Genomic DNA, 15,311 nt, shown 5'->3' on the forward strand with positions numbered 1-15,311 from the left:
AGCTCAGTGGCCAATTGTAGTGTTCTCTTCTGTATGCATAGGGAGTGGCTTCCTAAGGACAGGAATGGGCTTACAAAAAATAAAATACATGTAAGCACTTTGTAGTGCATGCTTTTAAAAAGGTTGTAAACCCCCTAAAAAACAAAACAAAAAAAAACCCTGCAAGAAAAAGGCATAATGAGCTAGTACACATGGCAAAATGAAATGCTTACCTAAGAGCCATACCCTGCAGTGCCGCCAGCATTCCGCTCCCATGGCTGACATCTTTCACCAGAGTTGCTTCCGGGTTCGCAGGCTCCGAAGCTGTGACTGGACACTGGCGCAATGACGTCACTCCCGCACATGCACGCGGGTGCCGCCAGTCATGGCGCGATGACGTCAGCAGCAGCGCATATAGTGAATATCTCCTAAACTGTGCAAGTTTAGAAGATATTTACAGTACCTACAGGTAAGTTTTATTATAGGCTTACCTGTAGATACAAGTGGTGTAACAGAGTTTGCTATATTCTTTTAGCAACATGACCAGTGGCGGTTCGTCCATAGAGGTCGCTGGAGCGCAGCCCTCTCTGGCTCTCACCGCCACTGAGTCTAATAACATAGATTCATGCATTGCACGAATCTATGTTATCGCCGCTGCCACTGTTCTATTCAGATGGTCGGCGCTCATGTCCGGCCATTTGAATAACGGCAGCTGGTTGGCTGTACGGCTGGTTGGCTGTACGGAAGTGCCTATCAGAGCCAGGCTTTCCGAGTACAGCCCTCAGTCTTCCGGATGCTTATCCAGGGAACGTACCGGGCGCGTTCCTTGGATAAGACTGACAGGCGTCTCAGCCAATCAGGTTGGCCGGTTCTGGCTACCAGTAACCTGATTGGCTGGGACGCCTGTCAGTCATCAAGGGCGGTAGAAGACATCGAGGGACGTGGATGGCTGACTCCAGTAAAGGTAAGTGCCGGGCGGGGGGGAAAGGGGCACTTTACAGGGCACAGCGGCAACGAAGGGCACAGTCAGTGACATCAATGGGCACAGTGGGGACAATTGGCACAGCGACATGAATGGGCACAGTGGCGACAATTAAAGAGCACAGTGACATCAGCAGTGGCGACAATAGGCACAGTGGCGACAATAGGGACAATTGGCACAGCGGCATTAATGGGCACAGTGGCGACAATTAATGGGCACAGTGGCGACAATGGGCACAGTGGGGACAATGGGCACAGCGGCGACAATTAAAGGGCACAGTGGTGACAATTGATGGCACAGTGGCTGTGTTTGATGGCATGGCACAGTGACTGCATTTGATGGCATGGCACAGTGGTGCGAATTGATGGCACAGTGGCTGCGTTTGATGGCATGGAACAGTGATGACAATTGATGGCACAGTGGCTGCGTTTGATGGCATGGCACAGTGGTGACAATTGATGGCACAGTGGCTGTGTTTGATGGCATGGAACAGTGGTGACAATTGATGGCACAGTGGCTGCGTTTGATGGCATGGCACAGTGGTGACAATTGATGGCACAGTGGCTGTGTTTGATGGCATGGCACAGTGGTGACAATTGATGGGACAGTGGCTGCATTTGATGGGCACAGTGAGGCTGCAATTTTTTTTTTCGTTTGCGCCCCCCCAAAAATTTTGAGCACCAGCCGCCACTGAACATGACAGGTCCCCTTTAGTGTCTGGAAATATTTACAAGCTATATTCAGTGGGCTAAGAAGCTTGTTATAGAAATCTATTTGAGCAGCGTAGCTTATAAAAGTAAGTATCATTTGCCAATGCACAATATAAATACATGGCACTTTATTAAAAGCTAGCAGCACAGACAGCTGTGTTATCTGAGCTCCCTGACCCAGTGTCATGTTATTAAATGAAAATACTAGACAGATGGGCTGGAGGACAGCGGAGATGATTGGCTGATTATTATATCATTGCCGTCTCGATTTAACGTGACTTTTATAGCCTGTTCGGCGCACTTCATTTTCTGCACAGCATCATTCCCAGCATATGTTAGTCATTTGAGATGTCATTCTTTAAATGAACCTATCTGGATCATAAAGGTTGCTGGTAAAGCTGCAAACTTGATCTAATGGGCTTTTAAAGTACTGTGCATTCACTTCTTTAACATCCCCATACACAGGCAGATGGCTGGTAGAAATGACAGTTTAGACCTTCTTTTCCAATGATTGTCTGTTTTTATGAGCCACCAAAAGGCTAAAATGGGTTTGGTTGAACATTCAAAAATCTGGACGGAACATGTCTTTTTCTATGGGGCCGCGTAAGTGGACGAATTTAACTGTAGAACCCTGTTTGGCCAAAAATATGAGAACACCTGACCATTACACCTACAATATATGGGCAAACGTATGTGAACTGCTCTCCAAATATAGGCGATGTGCTGGCGGGACTGCTCCAAAAGTCCTGCCAGCAGCATCTTTGGAGCGGTGAGAGGAGCGGTGTGTTTACCGATCGTCCACCGCTCCTTCCCATTAAAAGCAATGGGAACCGGCAGTAATAGGCGCATTGCCGGCGGTATTGACCCTTTTTTGGCCGCTAGCGGGGGTTAAAACATCACCGCCAGCGGTCTAATACCGCCGAAATTCTGCGGCAAGTCCGACGGTATAGCGTGGCTAAAAAAAGTGTAAAAGGGGCCAAAGAATAACAACATTACAATGATATTAAGGGTCCTATCACACGTCCGCTCCGCTCGTCCGTTTATCACAAGTCCGTTTACGGACTTGTAATACATCCCTATGGGATCGCGTCCGTTAGCGGATGGAGCATCCGCTAACGTCCGCGACCATCCGCGTCCGTCAGGATCCGCTTTTGCGGACAGAAGAAAACCCTATTTTTCTTCCGCCTGGCGGAACGGATCGGATGCAGACGGACAGACGGTCCGACTGCATCCGATTCCCCATAGGGGAGAGCGGAGGAGAGACAGGGCTGTCTCTGCACTGTGTGCGGGGACCGCCCTGTCCGCTGACAGCTCAGCGGGGATCTCGACGGACACACACGGAGCGGACACAAAAACGGTCCGCTCCGTGTGAAAGAGGCCTAATAGAAACAGTATCCGAAATGTAACAGGAAAGTTGCATATGTCATGTAGGGATAATATCTAATATATTCAAGCTTTCTAATAGGTATGTTCAGAAATGACATGGTACACATCTTATTAAGTGTTAAACACTGGAATATCTGAGTTTGGTCCTCACACGGGGCACCAAAAAAAAAAAACACTGGAATATCAAAATTGCGAAACAAGAACACACAACAGTATGTCATTCACAAATTCCCAAGAGGAGTCAAGAAGCTGTAGTGTTATGGAAGAGGGTTGAGTGAAAGGGGGATGGGTAGGAGAGTTTAGGGGTAAGTGGGTAAAAGTTAAGAAAGAGAGCGCATAGAGACAAAGGTATGGAGATGACATATTTAGGATGAGTAGAGTATCTCACTGTCTCCGTCTCCCATGCAGCCGAATCCATCTATGAACCCAAACGGGTGTCAGTCATTTACCCGGGTGTGGGTTGTCGTGCCGTAATATTCATTAACTCTTGAAAGTGGAGCCAACACGCCCACATGCTGGCAAATTTAGAATTGTGCGATCGGTTTTTCCATTTCGGCCATCTGTCGGATGCGATGACACCATTCTGCAAGTGTTGGAGGGGTTGGGGTGCCCCATTTTGAGGGGATGCAACGTCTGGCAGTATTTACAAGATGTAAGGTAAAGTCCAAAGTGTAATGCCCTTTACACATGAGGGGAATTTTCGTCGGAAAAAAGTTTTTCCGACAGAATTCCTCTCAAGCTTGGCTTGCATACACACAGTCACACAAAAGTTCTCTGAAGTTTCGAGCGTTAAGAACGCGGTGACGTACAACACTATGACGAGAAAAATAAGTTCAATTCTTCCGAGCATGCGTCAAATTGTTTACGAGCATGCATGTTTTTTCCCCGTCGGAATTGCATACAGACTAACGGATTTTCCGATAGGATTTTTTTCCGTCTGAAAAATTGAGAACCTGCTCTCAAACTTTCGCTGGCGAAAATTCAGACTGCAAAAGTATGATGGAGCATACACACGGTCAAAATTTTCACATTCCGCTCGTGTGTATGGGGCATTGGTGGTTATCTTAGCTATGTCCTTCTCCTCATGTACCTCTCTCCAGAATGATTGCAGTTTACAACAAGATCATTATAGGTGTAATAAGGAACTGGGTTCGGATCCACATCTACATCTCCCCTTACCCTGTTCTGGCTATGACCTTAAAGGGGTTGTGATTTTTCACCCTAATGCATCCTATGCACTCTCCAATATAGCTTGGAAGCAATATAGCTTGGAAGCAACAGTTTCGATGTCTGGAACCCGGTCCTACTATGGAGCTTGATTCTTTTCTATGTCAACTGCATCAGGAACACATGGCTGCTAAATACCCAATAAGTGTCTAATTGGATGCAGTCATTATGTGGCAGACAATTTCCCACCCAGCTCTATTTTCATTTGACTTTGGTCAAGTGCGGTGGCACATTACTCTGTTGGCACAGTACTCTGTTGGCACAGTCCCGGACCAACCAAAGCTCGTATTTTGGCAGCGATCAGCCAAAATGTGAGCTATGAATGGCCAGCTTCAAAACCTTTAACCATAAATTATTACTGTCTGACTTCCTGTTCCAGTGACAACCTTTTTTTGTACAGGTGTCACAATAACAGAAAATGATAAAAGCTTCCCCCAGTGAGGTTGCAGACAGAATTTTTTTCCCCATCCCATGTAAAGAAAAACATTTGGCTGGAGTTAGGGTTTGAAAGGGGAATTCCCTATATTCACCAACATAAATGTTTGCCAATGTTCTCTAAACCTTCAGTTTGGTCACATAGATGATTTTCCTTATCCCACTCTTGTTTTTGTTTCAATTTTTCTTCATCAGACAACCGTGCTTCTCCAGGCAGCTCTGCGAGGTCACCTAGCCAGGCAGAAAATGTTATCGTCTTCGACTCCTCGTGTAAAGTCACCAAGAACAAACAGCCTGAGCAGACAGGTAAAGAAAGATATTTATCACCTTTATTGTTTAAGTGTCATTTCTGTATCCTCATTAAAGGGGATGTCTGAAAACAAATATACCTCCAGTATTAGACTTTCCTAGATTAACATGGACAGGTTCCCACATCCCGCAGTGAGCTACTTATCGGCGGTCGGGTCACCTGTTTTACATAGAGAACCTTTGTATTTTGTGGTTGTACTGCAGTACCTAATATGACCATCTGGTAAAACAAAGGCCTAGATTCAGGTACGGCCGATCTACGTTGCGCGGGCGTAGCGTACCGTATTTACGCTACGCCGCCGCAACTTAGAGAGGCAAGTGCTGTATTCGCAAAGCACTTGCCTCCTAAGTTACGGCGGCGTAGCGTAAATGGGCCGGCGTAAGCGCGCGTAATTCAAAGTAGGCTGTAGGGGGCGTGTTGCATTTAAATGAGGCTTGACCCCATGTAGATGCATGGCCGAACAAACGGCGCATGCGCGCGCATGCTCAGTATCACGTCATATTTACTCCCAAAAATACGTCGGCTCAATGCCCGTGACGTGAAGGTAATTTACGCACAGCCCCATTCGCGTACGACTTACGCAAACAACGTAAAAAGATACGCTTGTTCCGACGTCCATACTTTGCATGGGATGCGCCACCTAGAGACCAGCCTTATCTTTACGCCGGCGTATCTGTAACGTAAACGGCGTAACTAATTGCGACGGGCGCACGTACGTTCGTGAATTGGCGTATATAGTCATTTGCATATTCTACGCCAAACTCAATGGAAGCGCCACCTAGCGGCCAGCGTAAATATGCACCCTAAGATACGACGGCGTAGGAGACTTACGCTGCTTGTATCTTAGCCTAATTTAAGCGTATCTGGTTTCCAGAATACGCTTAAATTAAGACGGCGCAGATTCGGACTTACGACGGCGTATCTACTGATACGCCGACGTAAGACTCGGAGAATCTGGCCCAAAGTGTTTAAAGAACATCCTATAGATCAGTGGTTCTCAACCTTTATAGTGCCGTGACCCCTTGACACCCAAGTTGTGGGGACCCCTAACAGTAAAACTATTTTCATAGCGTGGGTTGTCAGCTCCCAAGACAATACAAGTAATTTGCGCCCCTAACCCACAGACATTCAGCGCTCCCTGAGTCCCTTCAACTTTTACAATATTAAAACCACTTATGGTACATTTTAGGATGTACCACTCTTTCTCTTTGTTCTCCTTTTCTTTCCCTTTTATCTCTCTCTATCCTAATTTCTTGTCTCCCCCCCCCCCCCCCAATCCCTCTCTCTAGCCATCTTTCTTGTTCTTTTCTCTTGTTCTTTCTCTCCCCTTTTCTTTGTTCCTCCCCCCTTTTTTTCCTCTCCCCTCCATGTATTCTCTATTTTAATTCCTTCTCTTACTTTTTGGTGGGGGGTTGGGGGTGGTAATGGGATGAGTGGCAGTGCTGGGGAGAGTTCTAAGGCCCCTTTTGCCGAAGTAAAAAGCACTACCAATGTTTTGTGAAATTCAAGGCTCCAGGGACTGTGATTAGCTGCATTTGAACATTGCGATTACATGCGTTTATGTGCGTTTAATTGCGGCCGCGTTTAGCTGCGGTATTCATTTCCATAGCAACCCTTTTTATTTTTTGGGATTATGATGTGCTTCCTGTTCTTTTTTTTTTTTTCCAACGCTGCTATCCGCAGTTGACAGACTGCGATTACCTGCGGTTATGTGCATATAGCTGCGCTACATCGCACCTGGACGCATTCAATTCTATTTTTTCTATTCGCACCAAACCGCATGTAACGAAATCGCACGCAAACGTTGTGTGTGAATGGGGCCATAGGAAAACATTGTGTGCTTTTAGCTGCGGTAGAAAAATAGAAAATCCGCAGATAAAAGCACCATTCTATCCATCCGTGTGAAAGGGGCCTTAGACTTTTAATGGGAACTCTAATCACAGGTAGTGTTGCCCACTGTTTCTCTGGCTTCACTTTGTCTCCGACTCTGTGGTGTCTTGTAGCAGTGACACCTCTACTGAAATCAGGAGGTAGGGTCTCCTCCAACCCCTCCCACTTCACATTCCTCACCAGTCAGCTGACCTCTAGTCTCTGCCCCCAGCCAAGCCTTGAACTGAATGGGTGGCTGCAGATAGGCTGAGTGGGCAGCCGCAAGCTCCAGGAACAGTCCTGCTGGGTGGCTGCAAAAAAGGCAGGAACAGCCCAGGATTTGGTAACCCCTGGCAAATCGTCATTCGACCCCCGAGGGGGTCCCGACCCCCAGGTTGAGAACCATGCTATAGATGAATTTTGATTTTATTGTTTTTGGGACCAGCCAGCTTGTTCTTCCTATACTAAAAGCGATGCTTTTCAAAACTGAAAAAAAAAAAAAGAAAGTGGTTGATGTTGCCCTGAGAAATAAGTATCAAGTATTTTTTTTCACAAACTTTTTTTTTTTTTTAAGTATTTCGTACAAAATATATAGGTACAGGTACAGAGAGATCGGTAAGTATATTCAAGAGACTATAGTGTGATTATACATCTCTCATAACTTTGAAAAAAAAAAAAAAGAAACAACATTGCATCTGCAAGTATGTTTAGGTCAAAATCATCTATATAAAATAATCATTGGTGCTAGATGTATTACAATAAGAGACATCAAACATATCAAGCTATTACAAATGGAAAGAAGGAAACTCCCAAATACAGTATATAAGTGGTAAGCTTGCCAATATTCCCATTTACGTTCAAAAATGTGCATGGAGTCCATGAGAGTATGATGCACCCTCTCCATCAATCTGATAGACTCCTTGTGACCATGGTACAGAGGGGGATCGCCAATTAAGGGCTATTGCCTATCGGATGGCACTAAAAAGTGTATGTGCCAACTTCTGCCGGTGGGAGGGGGTGAGACCTCTGAGAGTTCGGCAAATAAAATGCAAATCTAGTAAGTCCGTGTTATAGGTACCCCCATTATTTGTAGCACCATCGTGGTAGTTTGTTGCCATAAAGACCTCAGAACTGTGCAGCTCCAGAATGTGTGAAGGAGAGTACCCCTGTTTTGAACACCCCTCAAGCATGTGTCGGGTACCAATGGGTAAGTTCTCTGCAACTTAACAGGAGTGTAATACCAGCGGGTACGAAGCTTGACTACAGTACAGTCTCTTTGATGGTGATAGAGCGTGTGCATTTATGCATTAGAGAAGAAAGGAACTGCCGCTCCAGGTGAGTGCACTATGCAATCAATGTTCTCTCAGAAGCGTGGGTGCAGGCAATGCATGAAGCAACTTGAAAAGAAAAAATTGTACAGCCGCACTTCCACAAAATCCTTAAAAAGGTGGCCTTTAATAATAAAAGAAAATGGAGCACTACAAAACACAGCAGGCAGTGGGGTGTATATCTGACGCGTTTCGCACCGTAATGACAGTGCTTAGTCATAGCTGACGTATTGGCGTACAGGTATGTCCCCTTTTATATGCACAGCCGTGGGTCGCGCGTGTACACAGAGTACCGGTCGGGTACTCTGTGACCGCGCCCGCGGACCCGATCGCCGCCGGTGTCCCGCGATTGGGTCACAGAGCTGAAGAACAGGGAGAGGTAAGTGTAAACCAACCTCTCCCCATGCTTCCTAGTCAGACTGTCACTGATTGTCTGTTCCCTGTCATAGGGAACGACGATCAGTGACGTGACACGCCAAGCCACGCCCCCACACAGTAAGAATCACTCATTAGGTCACACTTAACCCCTTCAGCGCCCCCCTACAGGTTAACCCCTTCCCTGACAGTGTCATTTTCACAGTAATCGGTGCATTTTTACAGCACTGATCGCTGTAAAAATTACAGTGGTCCCAAAATAGTGTCAAATGTGTCCACCATAATGTTGCAGTCACGATAAAAAATGCTAATCGCCACCATTACTAGTAAAAAAAAAAAATTTATAAAAATGACAATCTATCCCCTATTTTGTAGACGCTATAACTTTTGCGCAAACCAATCAATAAACGCTTATTGCAATTTTTTTTTTTTTTATACCAAAAATATGTAGGAAAAAAAAAGTTTTTTTATAGATTTTTTTTGGGGATATTTATTATAGCAAAAAGTAAAAAATATAGAATTTTTTCAAAATTTTTGCTCTATTTTTGTTCATAGCGAAAAAAAATAAAAACCGCAGAGGTGATCAAATACCACCAAAAGAAAACTCTATTTGTGGGAAAAACAGGACGTCAATTTTGTTTGGGAGCCACGTCGCACGACCGCGCAATTGTCAGTTAAAGCGACGCAGTGCCGAATCGCAAAAAGTGGCCTGGTCTTTGACCACCCATATGGTCCGGGGCTGAAGTGGTTAATGAATTTTTTTTTTATGTTTCTGTATATAGTTGAATGTCAAGAATGTATTCCTGCAGACTTGTAAAGTTATTGAAAGGTCCATTTTTTAATTGACAGCACAGAGGCATAAAGGTGATTATTTGAATACACTCGCTTCTCAGAATATCATTGGGATCAGTGAAAATATTTTAGAACTTGTTTCAGTTACCAGCCTTTTAATCTTCTTGCCTTATCCGTGGTTTGCAGGACAGCACCGGATCTGACGGTAAACTTTTACAAGACCCCAGCATGGAAGAAGAGGATCATGTGACTCTCCTGCAGTCCACATTCAGAGCACATCTGACGCGCACAAAAGTGCTGGGCCAGAGATCAAGGTACATGTCTTACCCGCAACTGAGCTTACACACAATGGGCGCTTTATCCATTCACTCTTCATCTCTGCAAGTTGTGGCAGCACAGGATGGGATCTGTTCATTATCACCGTGTCTGCTTCTCCTGTCTGCGTGTCTTCCTTCTGTCATCTGACGGTGTAAAATAAATGCAGAATATCACTGGTAGACAAGAATTGAACTTTTGACATGAGCTAAATCCTTTACACCTTCTTTCATTTTTTCCATTTATAACTAGAATTATACATAGATACTTTCTTATATTTAAACTTTTCATAATCCTGTGATACAGTGCTTTGAAAAAGTATTCATACCCCTTGAAATTTTCCACATTTTGTCATGTATTTTTGTGATTGATGTCAGGTCACCTGTGGCCAGGTGACAAGTGCACCCCGTTGGGGTCAGGGATGCACCACAGGGTAGTGAACCCTATAGCCGACTGCTGCAATCAGAGAGGAAGCGTGAACCCGAGATTTCCCAGGGCGCGCAGTCTAAGACCCAGCTTTGTGTTCACCAGAGCCTCTAGTGGTGAGGATGGCCTTCGCCGCAGCTGGATCCAGGTCACGACCCCTGGGATCCCCTAGGTCACGCTCCGCAGGGAGAGAGGGGAAGCAGCAACCAGGACAAGCGATAGTGATGGGTAAGCCGAGGTCAGGGCAACAGGCAGACAAAGGTAACCAAGGGACAGGCAAAAGGTCAGGGTCACAGGCAAACAGGAGAAGTCAGGGACGAGCCAAAAACAGTACACAGGAAAGTAAACGTAGCACACTGCAGACAGGAACTTAAGCTAACAACACGGTTGAACAGCAAAGCAGACCAACAGTTAATAGACTTCCTGGGATGGCCTGGGGTGGGGCCATACAGGAAGGAGAGGTGATAAAAAGGCAGCCAGAAGAGAGTCAGGCCTCTGATGGAGACATCATGAGAAGAAGGTAAGCTGCCAGACATTATTGCATGTCCATGACAATTGACCAACACAAAGTGGAACATAGTTGTGAATTGGAAGGAAAATTATAAATAGTTTTCAATAATCTTTTACAAATATCTGAAAAGTGTGGTGTGCATTTGTATTCAGACCCCCTAAGTCAACACTTTGTAGAACCCCCTTTACCTGCAATTACAGTCTTTTTGGGGATGTCTCTACCAGCTTTGCACATCTAGAGTGATATTTGTGCCCATTCTTCTATGAAAAATATCTCAAGCTCTGTCAGATTGGATGGAGAGCGTCTGTGAACAGCAATTTCCAGGTCTTCCCACAGATTCTCATCTGGATTTAGGTCTGGCTGTATGTTTAGGGTCGTTGTCCTGCTGGAAGGTGAACCTCTGCCCCCAGTCTCAAGTCTTTTGCAGAATCTATGGCCGCGTACACACGATCGGTCCAAACCAATGAAAACGGACTGAAGGTCCGTTTTCATCGGTCCAAACCGATCGTGTGTGGGCCCCATCGGTCAGTTATCCTTCGGTCCAAAAAATGAGAACATGCTTTAAAATTGAACCGATGGACGCCTAACCGATAGGTCAAAACCGATCGTTAGTATGCAAAAGCATTGGTTAAAAACCCGCGCATGCTCAGAATCAAGTCGACGCATGCTTGGTAGCATTGAACTTCGTTTTTTTTCAGCACGTCGTTGTGTTTTACCTCACTGAGTTCTGACACGATTGGTTCATTAACCAATGGTGTGTAGGCACATCAGACCATCAGTCAGCTTCATCGGTTAACCTTCGGACCGTTCTCATCGGATGGACTGATTGTGTGTACGCGGCCTATCAGTTTTTCTTCTAAGATTGCCCTGTATTTGGCTCCATCCATCTTCCTATCAACTGTGACCAGCTTCCCTGTCCCTACTGAAGAAAAGCATCCCCACAACATGATGCTGCCACCACCATGTTTCACGATGGGGATGGTGTGTTCAGGGTGATGTGCAGTGTTTCGTTTTCCGCCACACATAGCATTTTGCTTTTAGGCCAAAAAGTTTGATTTTGGTCACTGTATAGATGCCAGTGGTCCCAAAAATGTGTCAAAAGTGTCCACCATAATGTCGCAGTCCCGGTTAAAAATCGCTGATCACCATCATTACTAGTAAAAGAATAATAAAAATGCCATAAAGCTTTCCCCTATTTTGCACAAACCAATCAATATACGCTTATTGCGATTTTTTTTATTACCAAAAATATGTAGAAGAATACATCTCGGCCATACATTTTGTTTGGGTACAACGTCGCACGACTGCGCAATTGTCAGATAAAGCGACGCATTGCCGTATTGGAAAAAATGGTCTGGTCATTGAGCAGCCAAATCTCCTGGGGATGAAGTGGTTAAAAAAACTGTTCTTATAGCATTTGTCTGGCTGTATATAGCCTCAATACTTTGAGTCACTGACCCGGAATTAATCATGCAGCAGATTCAGAGTATAATCAGTGGGGTAGATTCAGAAAGCAATTGCGTCTGCGTATCCATAGATACGCAGCGTAATTGCTTAGTTGCGCCTGCGTATCGACTTTCTGTATTCAGAAAGCTCGATACGCCGACTGCAGCCTCAGGCCCCATACACACGGGAGGATTTATCCGCGGATACGGTCCAGCGGACCGCTTCCGCGGATAAATCCTCTTGAGGATTTCAGCAGATTTTAATGCGATGGAGTGTACTCACCATCGCATTGAAATCCGCGCCGAAATCCTCTGGCGATGACGTGTCGCGCCGTCGCTGCGATTATGACGCGGCGACGTGCGCGACGCTGTCATATAAGGAATTCCACGCATGCGTCGAATCATTACGACGCATGCGGGGGATCCCTTCGGACGGATGGATCCGGTGAGTCTATACAGACCAGCGGATCCATCCGTTGGGATGGATTCCAGCAGATGGATTTGTTTGGCATGTCAGCAAATATTCGATCTGCTGGAATCCATCCCAGGGGAGAAATATCCGCGGAAACAGATCCGCTGGAGTGTACACACCATAGGATCTATCCGCTGAAACCCATTTGCTGGGATTTTTCAGCGGATGGATTCTATCGTGTGTACGGGGCCTCAGATATGACTGGCATAAGGCTCTTATGCCGTCGTATCGTAGGCTGCATTCTTACGCTGGCCGCTAGGTGGTGTTCCCGTAGTGGTCAGCGTAGAGTATGCAAATTGCATACTCACGCCGATTCACAACCGTACGCGTGCCCGGCGTTCGCATTTTACGTCGTTTGCGTTCGTCGGTTTCTGTGTAAGGCTGCTCATGCTATTAGCAGGAGCAGCCAATGCTAAGTATACCCGTCGTTCCCGCGTCGCGATTTTTGAAAATTACGTTGTTTGCGTAAGTGAATCGTGAATGGCACTGCACGCCATTTACGTTCACGTTGAAGCAAATGACGTCCTTGCGACGTCATTTACCGCAATGCTCGTCGGGAAAGTTTCCCGACGGAGCATGCGGGAACGCGCCTAATTTAAATGATCCACGCCCCCTACAGGATCATTTAAATTACGCGCGCTTACGCCGGCCAGTTTTACGGAGCGCACGCGCAAATTACGGAGCTACTGCTTCGTGAATGAAGCGTAGCGCAAGTAATTTACAGAGGTGTAGCGTTAAAACGGTACGCTGCGCCTCCGTAAGAGTGCGCAGCCCTACCTGAATCTACCCCAGTATAACTAATGCTGGGTCAGTTTTTTTGGAAACCATTGAAAAAAAAAAAAAAACATAACAACCAGCACCTATCAATTAAAAAAGAAGAGGTCCCTAGAAACCTTCATACTTCTGTAAGTACAGCTTTTCCCTTTAAGCCCCTCGCAGATGATTATGGGATATGCCTGCCTGCAAAGACTTGCTCTGCCAAGTGTCTTTTTGACAGTTGCTTCCGACATGTTAAATTGTTATTATTTCTTTGCTTTTTAATATAGAATGAATACAAATGTATCACAAGGAATTATCTGGCATGCTGGAATATCTCCTGAGGCGTCAACCCATACTAATCCCATTCATCAAAATCCATAAGATGTTTTTCCATTAGGTTTCAGATGCGGAGAAAGAATGCGTCTTGTATTGTCAAACTCAATGAAAATGATTTCTTGTCCTGACCATTAATGTAACTACCTGTACATTTTATTCTGTCTTAGACCCAGTGACATGAAAGGCAGAGAGAGCCCAATTAGGAACTCTTCCAGAGAAAGCACAAGATCTCCGGGATCCAGGAAATCTTCCAATCAAAACGCCCAATATTTGTTTGGTAAAATCCCAAGGATAATCATATTCTTAGCAGCCAACACGGGAATAGATAAGGTTCTGCTAGACATTTGTTTCGATTCGTTATTTAATTAAATTTGTTTTAGTTAAGTTCGTTGCATTCATTACATTCGTTTTCGGGATTCATTTCGTATTCGAAAAGAATTCTACAGCATTCTAAAAAAACTCTACCGCATTTGAAATAATTCTAACTAGGGTTGTCCCGATACCGATACTAGTATCGGTATCGGGACCGATTCCGAGTATTTGCGGGAGTACTCGTACTCCCGCAAATACCCCCGATACCAAAATGGAATACTTCCCCCCCCCCCCCCCCCGCCGACGCATCCCGTCGCTACAACGCATCTCGCCGCATTCCCCGCTTGGTTGATACGGGCGTGGAACATTACAGCATTCATTTGAACAGCTGTAGTCTTTCCCGCCCGCCGCGTATAGACACTCCCCCTTGCTCGGGTGAACTGTCCAATCCCGAGCAAGGGGGAGTGTCTATACGCAGCGCGGCGCCAATCATTACAGCTGTTCAAAGCTGTAATGTTCCCCGCCCATATTAAGCAGTCGGCGGCAGCGGGGATGCGGCGCGATGAAGGTAAGGGGGACAGGACATGGCTGCATATGGGGAGACCTTGCTGGATGTGGGGGACATTGATGTGGGGGACATTACTGGATACGGGGGACATTACTGGATACGGGGGACATTACTGGATACGGCGGACATTACTGGATACGGCGGACATTACTGCATACGGGGGACATTACTGCATACGGGGGACATTACTGCATACGGGGGACATTACTGCATACGGGGGACATTACTGCATACGGGGGACATTACTGCATACGGGGGACATTACTGCATACGGGGGACATTACTGCATACGGGGGACATTACTGCATACGGGGGACATTACTGCATACGGGGGACATTGCTGCATATGGGGGACAATGCTGGATGTGGGGGACATTGCTGGATACGGGGGACATTGCTGGATACGGGGGACATTGCTGGATACGGGGGACATTACTGCATACGGGAGACATTACTGCATACGGGGGACATTACTGCATACGGTGGACATTACTGCATACGGTGGACATTACTGCATACGGTGGACATTACTGCATACGGTGGACATTACTGCATACGGGGGACATTGCTAGATACGGGGGACATTGCTAGATACGGGGGACATTGCTGCATATGGGGGACAATGCTGGATGTGGGGGACATTGCTGGATGTGGGGGACATTGCTGGATGTGGGGGACATTGCTGGATGTGGGGGACATTGCTGGATACGGGGGACATTGCTGGATACGGGGGACATTGCTGGATACGGGGGACATTGCTGCATACGGGGGACA

The 15,311-nt window shown here is 46.1% G+C and overlaps 1 protein-coding gene across 1 annotated transcript in view; it reads left to right on the forward strand.

Annotated features, from left to right (window-relative positions):
- The window catches only part of IQCE (IQ motif containing E), an 83,377-nt gene that overhangs the window by 61,956 nt on the left and 6,110 nt on the right, over nucleotides 1-15,311 (forward strand). Inside the window, exons 20-22 of the mRNA XM_040356669.1 lie at nucleotides 4,915-5,025; nucleotides 9,580-9,707; nucleotides 13,825-13,934. Coding sequence (XP_040212603.1) covers nucleotides 4,915-5,025; nucleotides 9,580-9,707; nucleotides 13,825-13,934 — 349 coding nt within the window. The remainder of the gene's footprint in view (nucleotides 1-4,914; nucleotides 5,026-9,579; nucleotides 9,708-13,824; nucleotides 13,935-15,311) is intronic.

This window comes from Rana temporaria, chromosome 6 (assembly GCF_905171775.1).
Source record: "Rana temporaria chromosome 6, aRanTem1.1, whole genome shotgun sequence".
In the NCBI taxonomy this organism is placed as follows: Eukaryota; Metazoa; Chordata; class Amphibia; order Anura; family Ranidae; genus Rana; species Rana temporaria.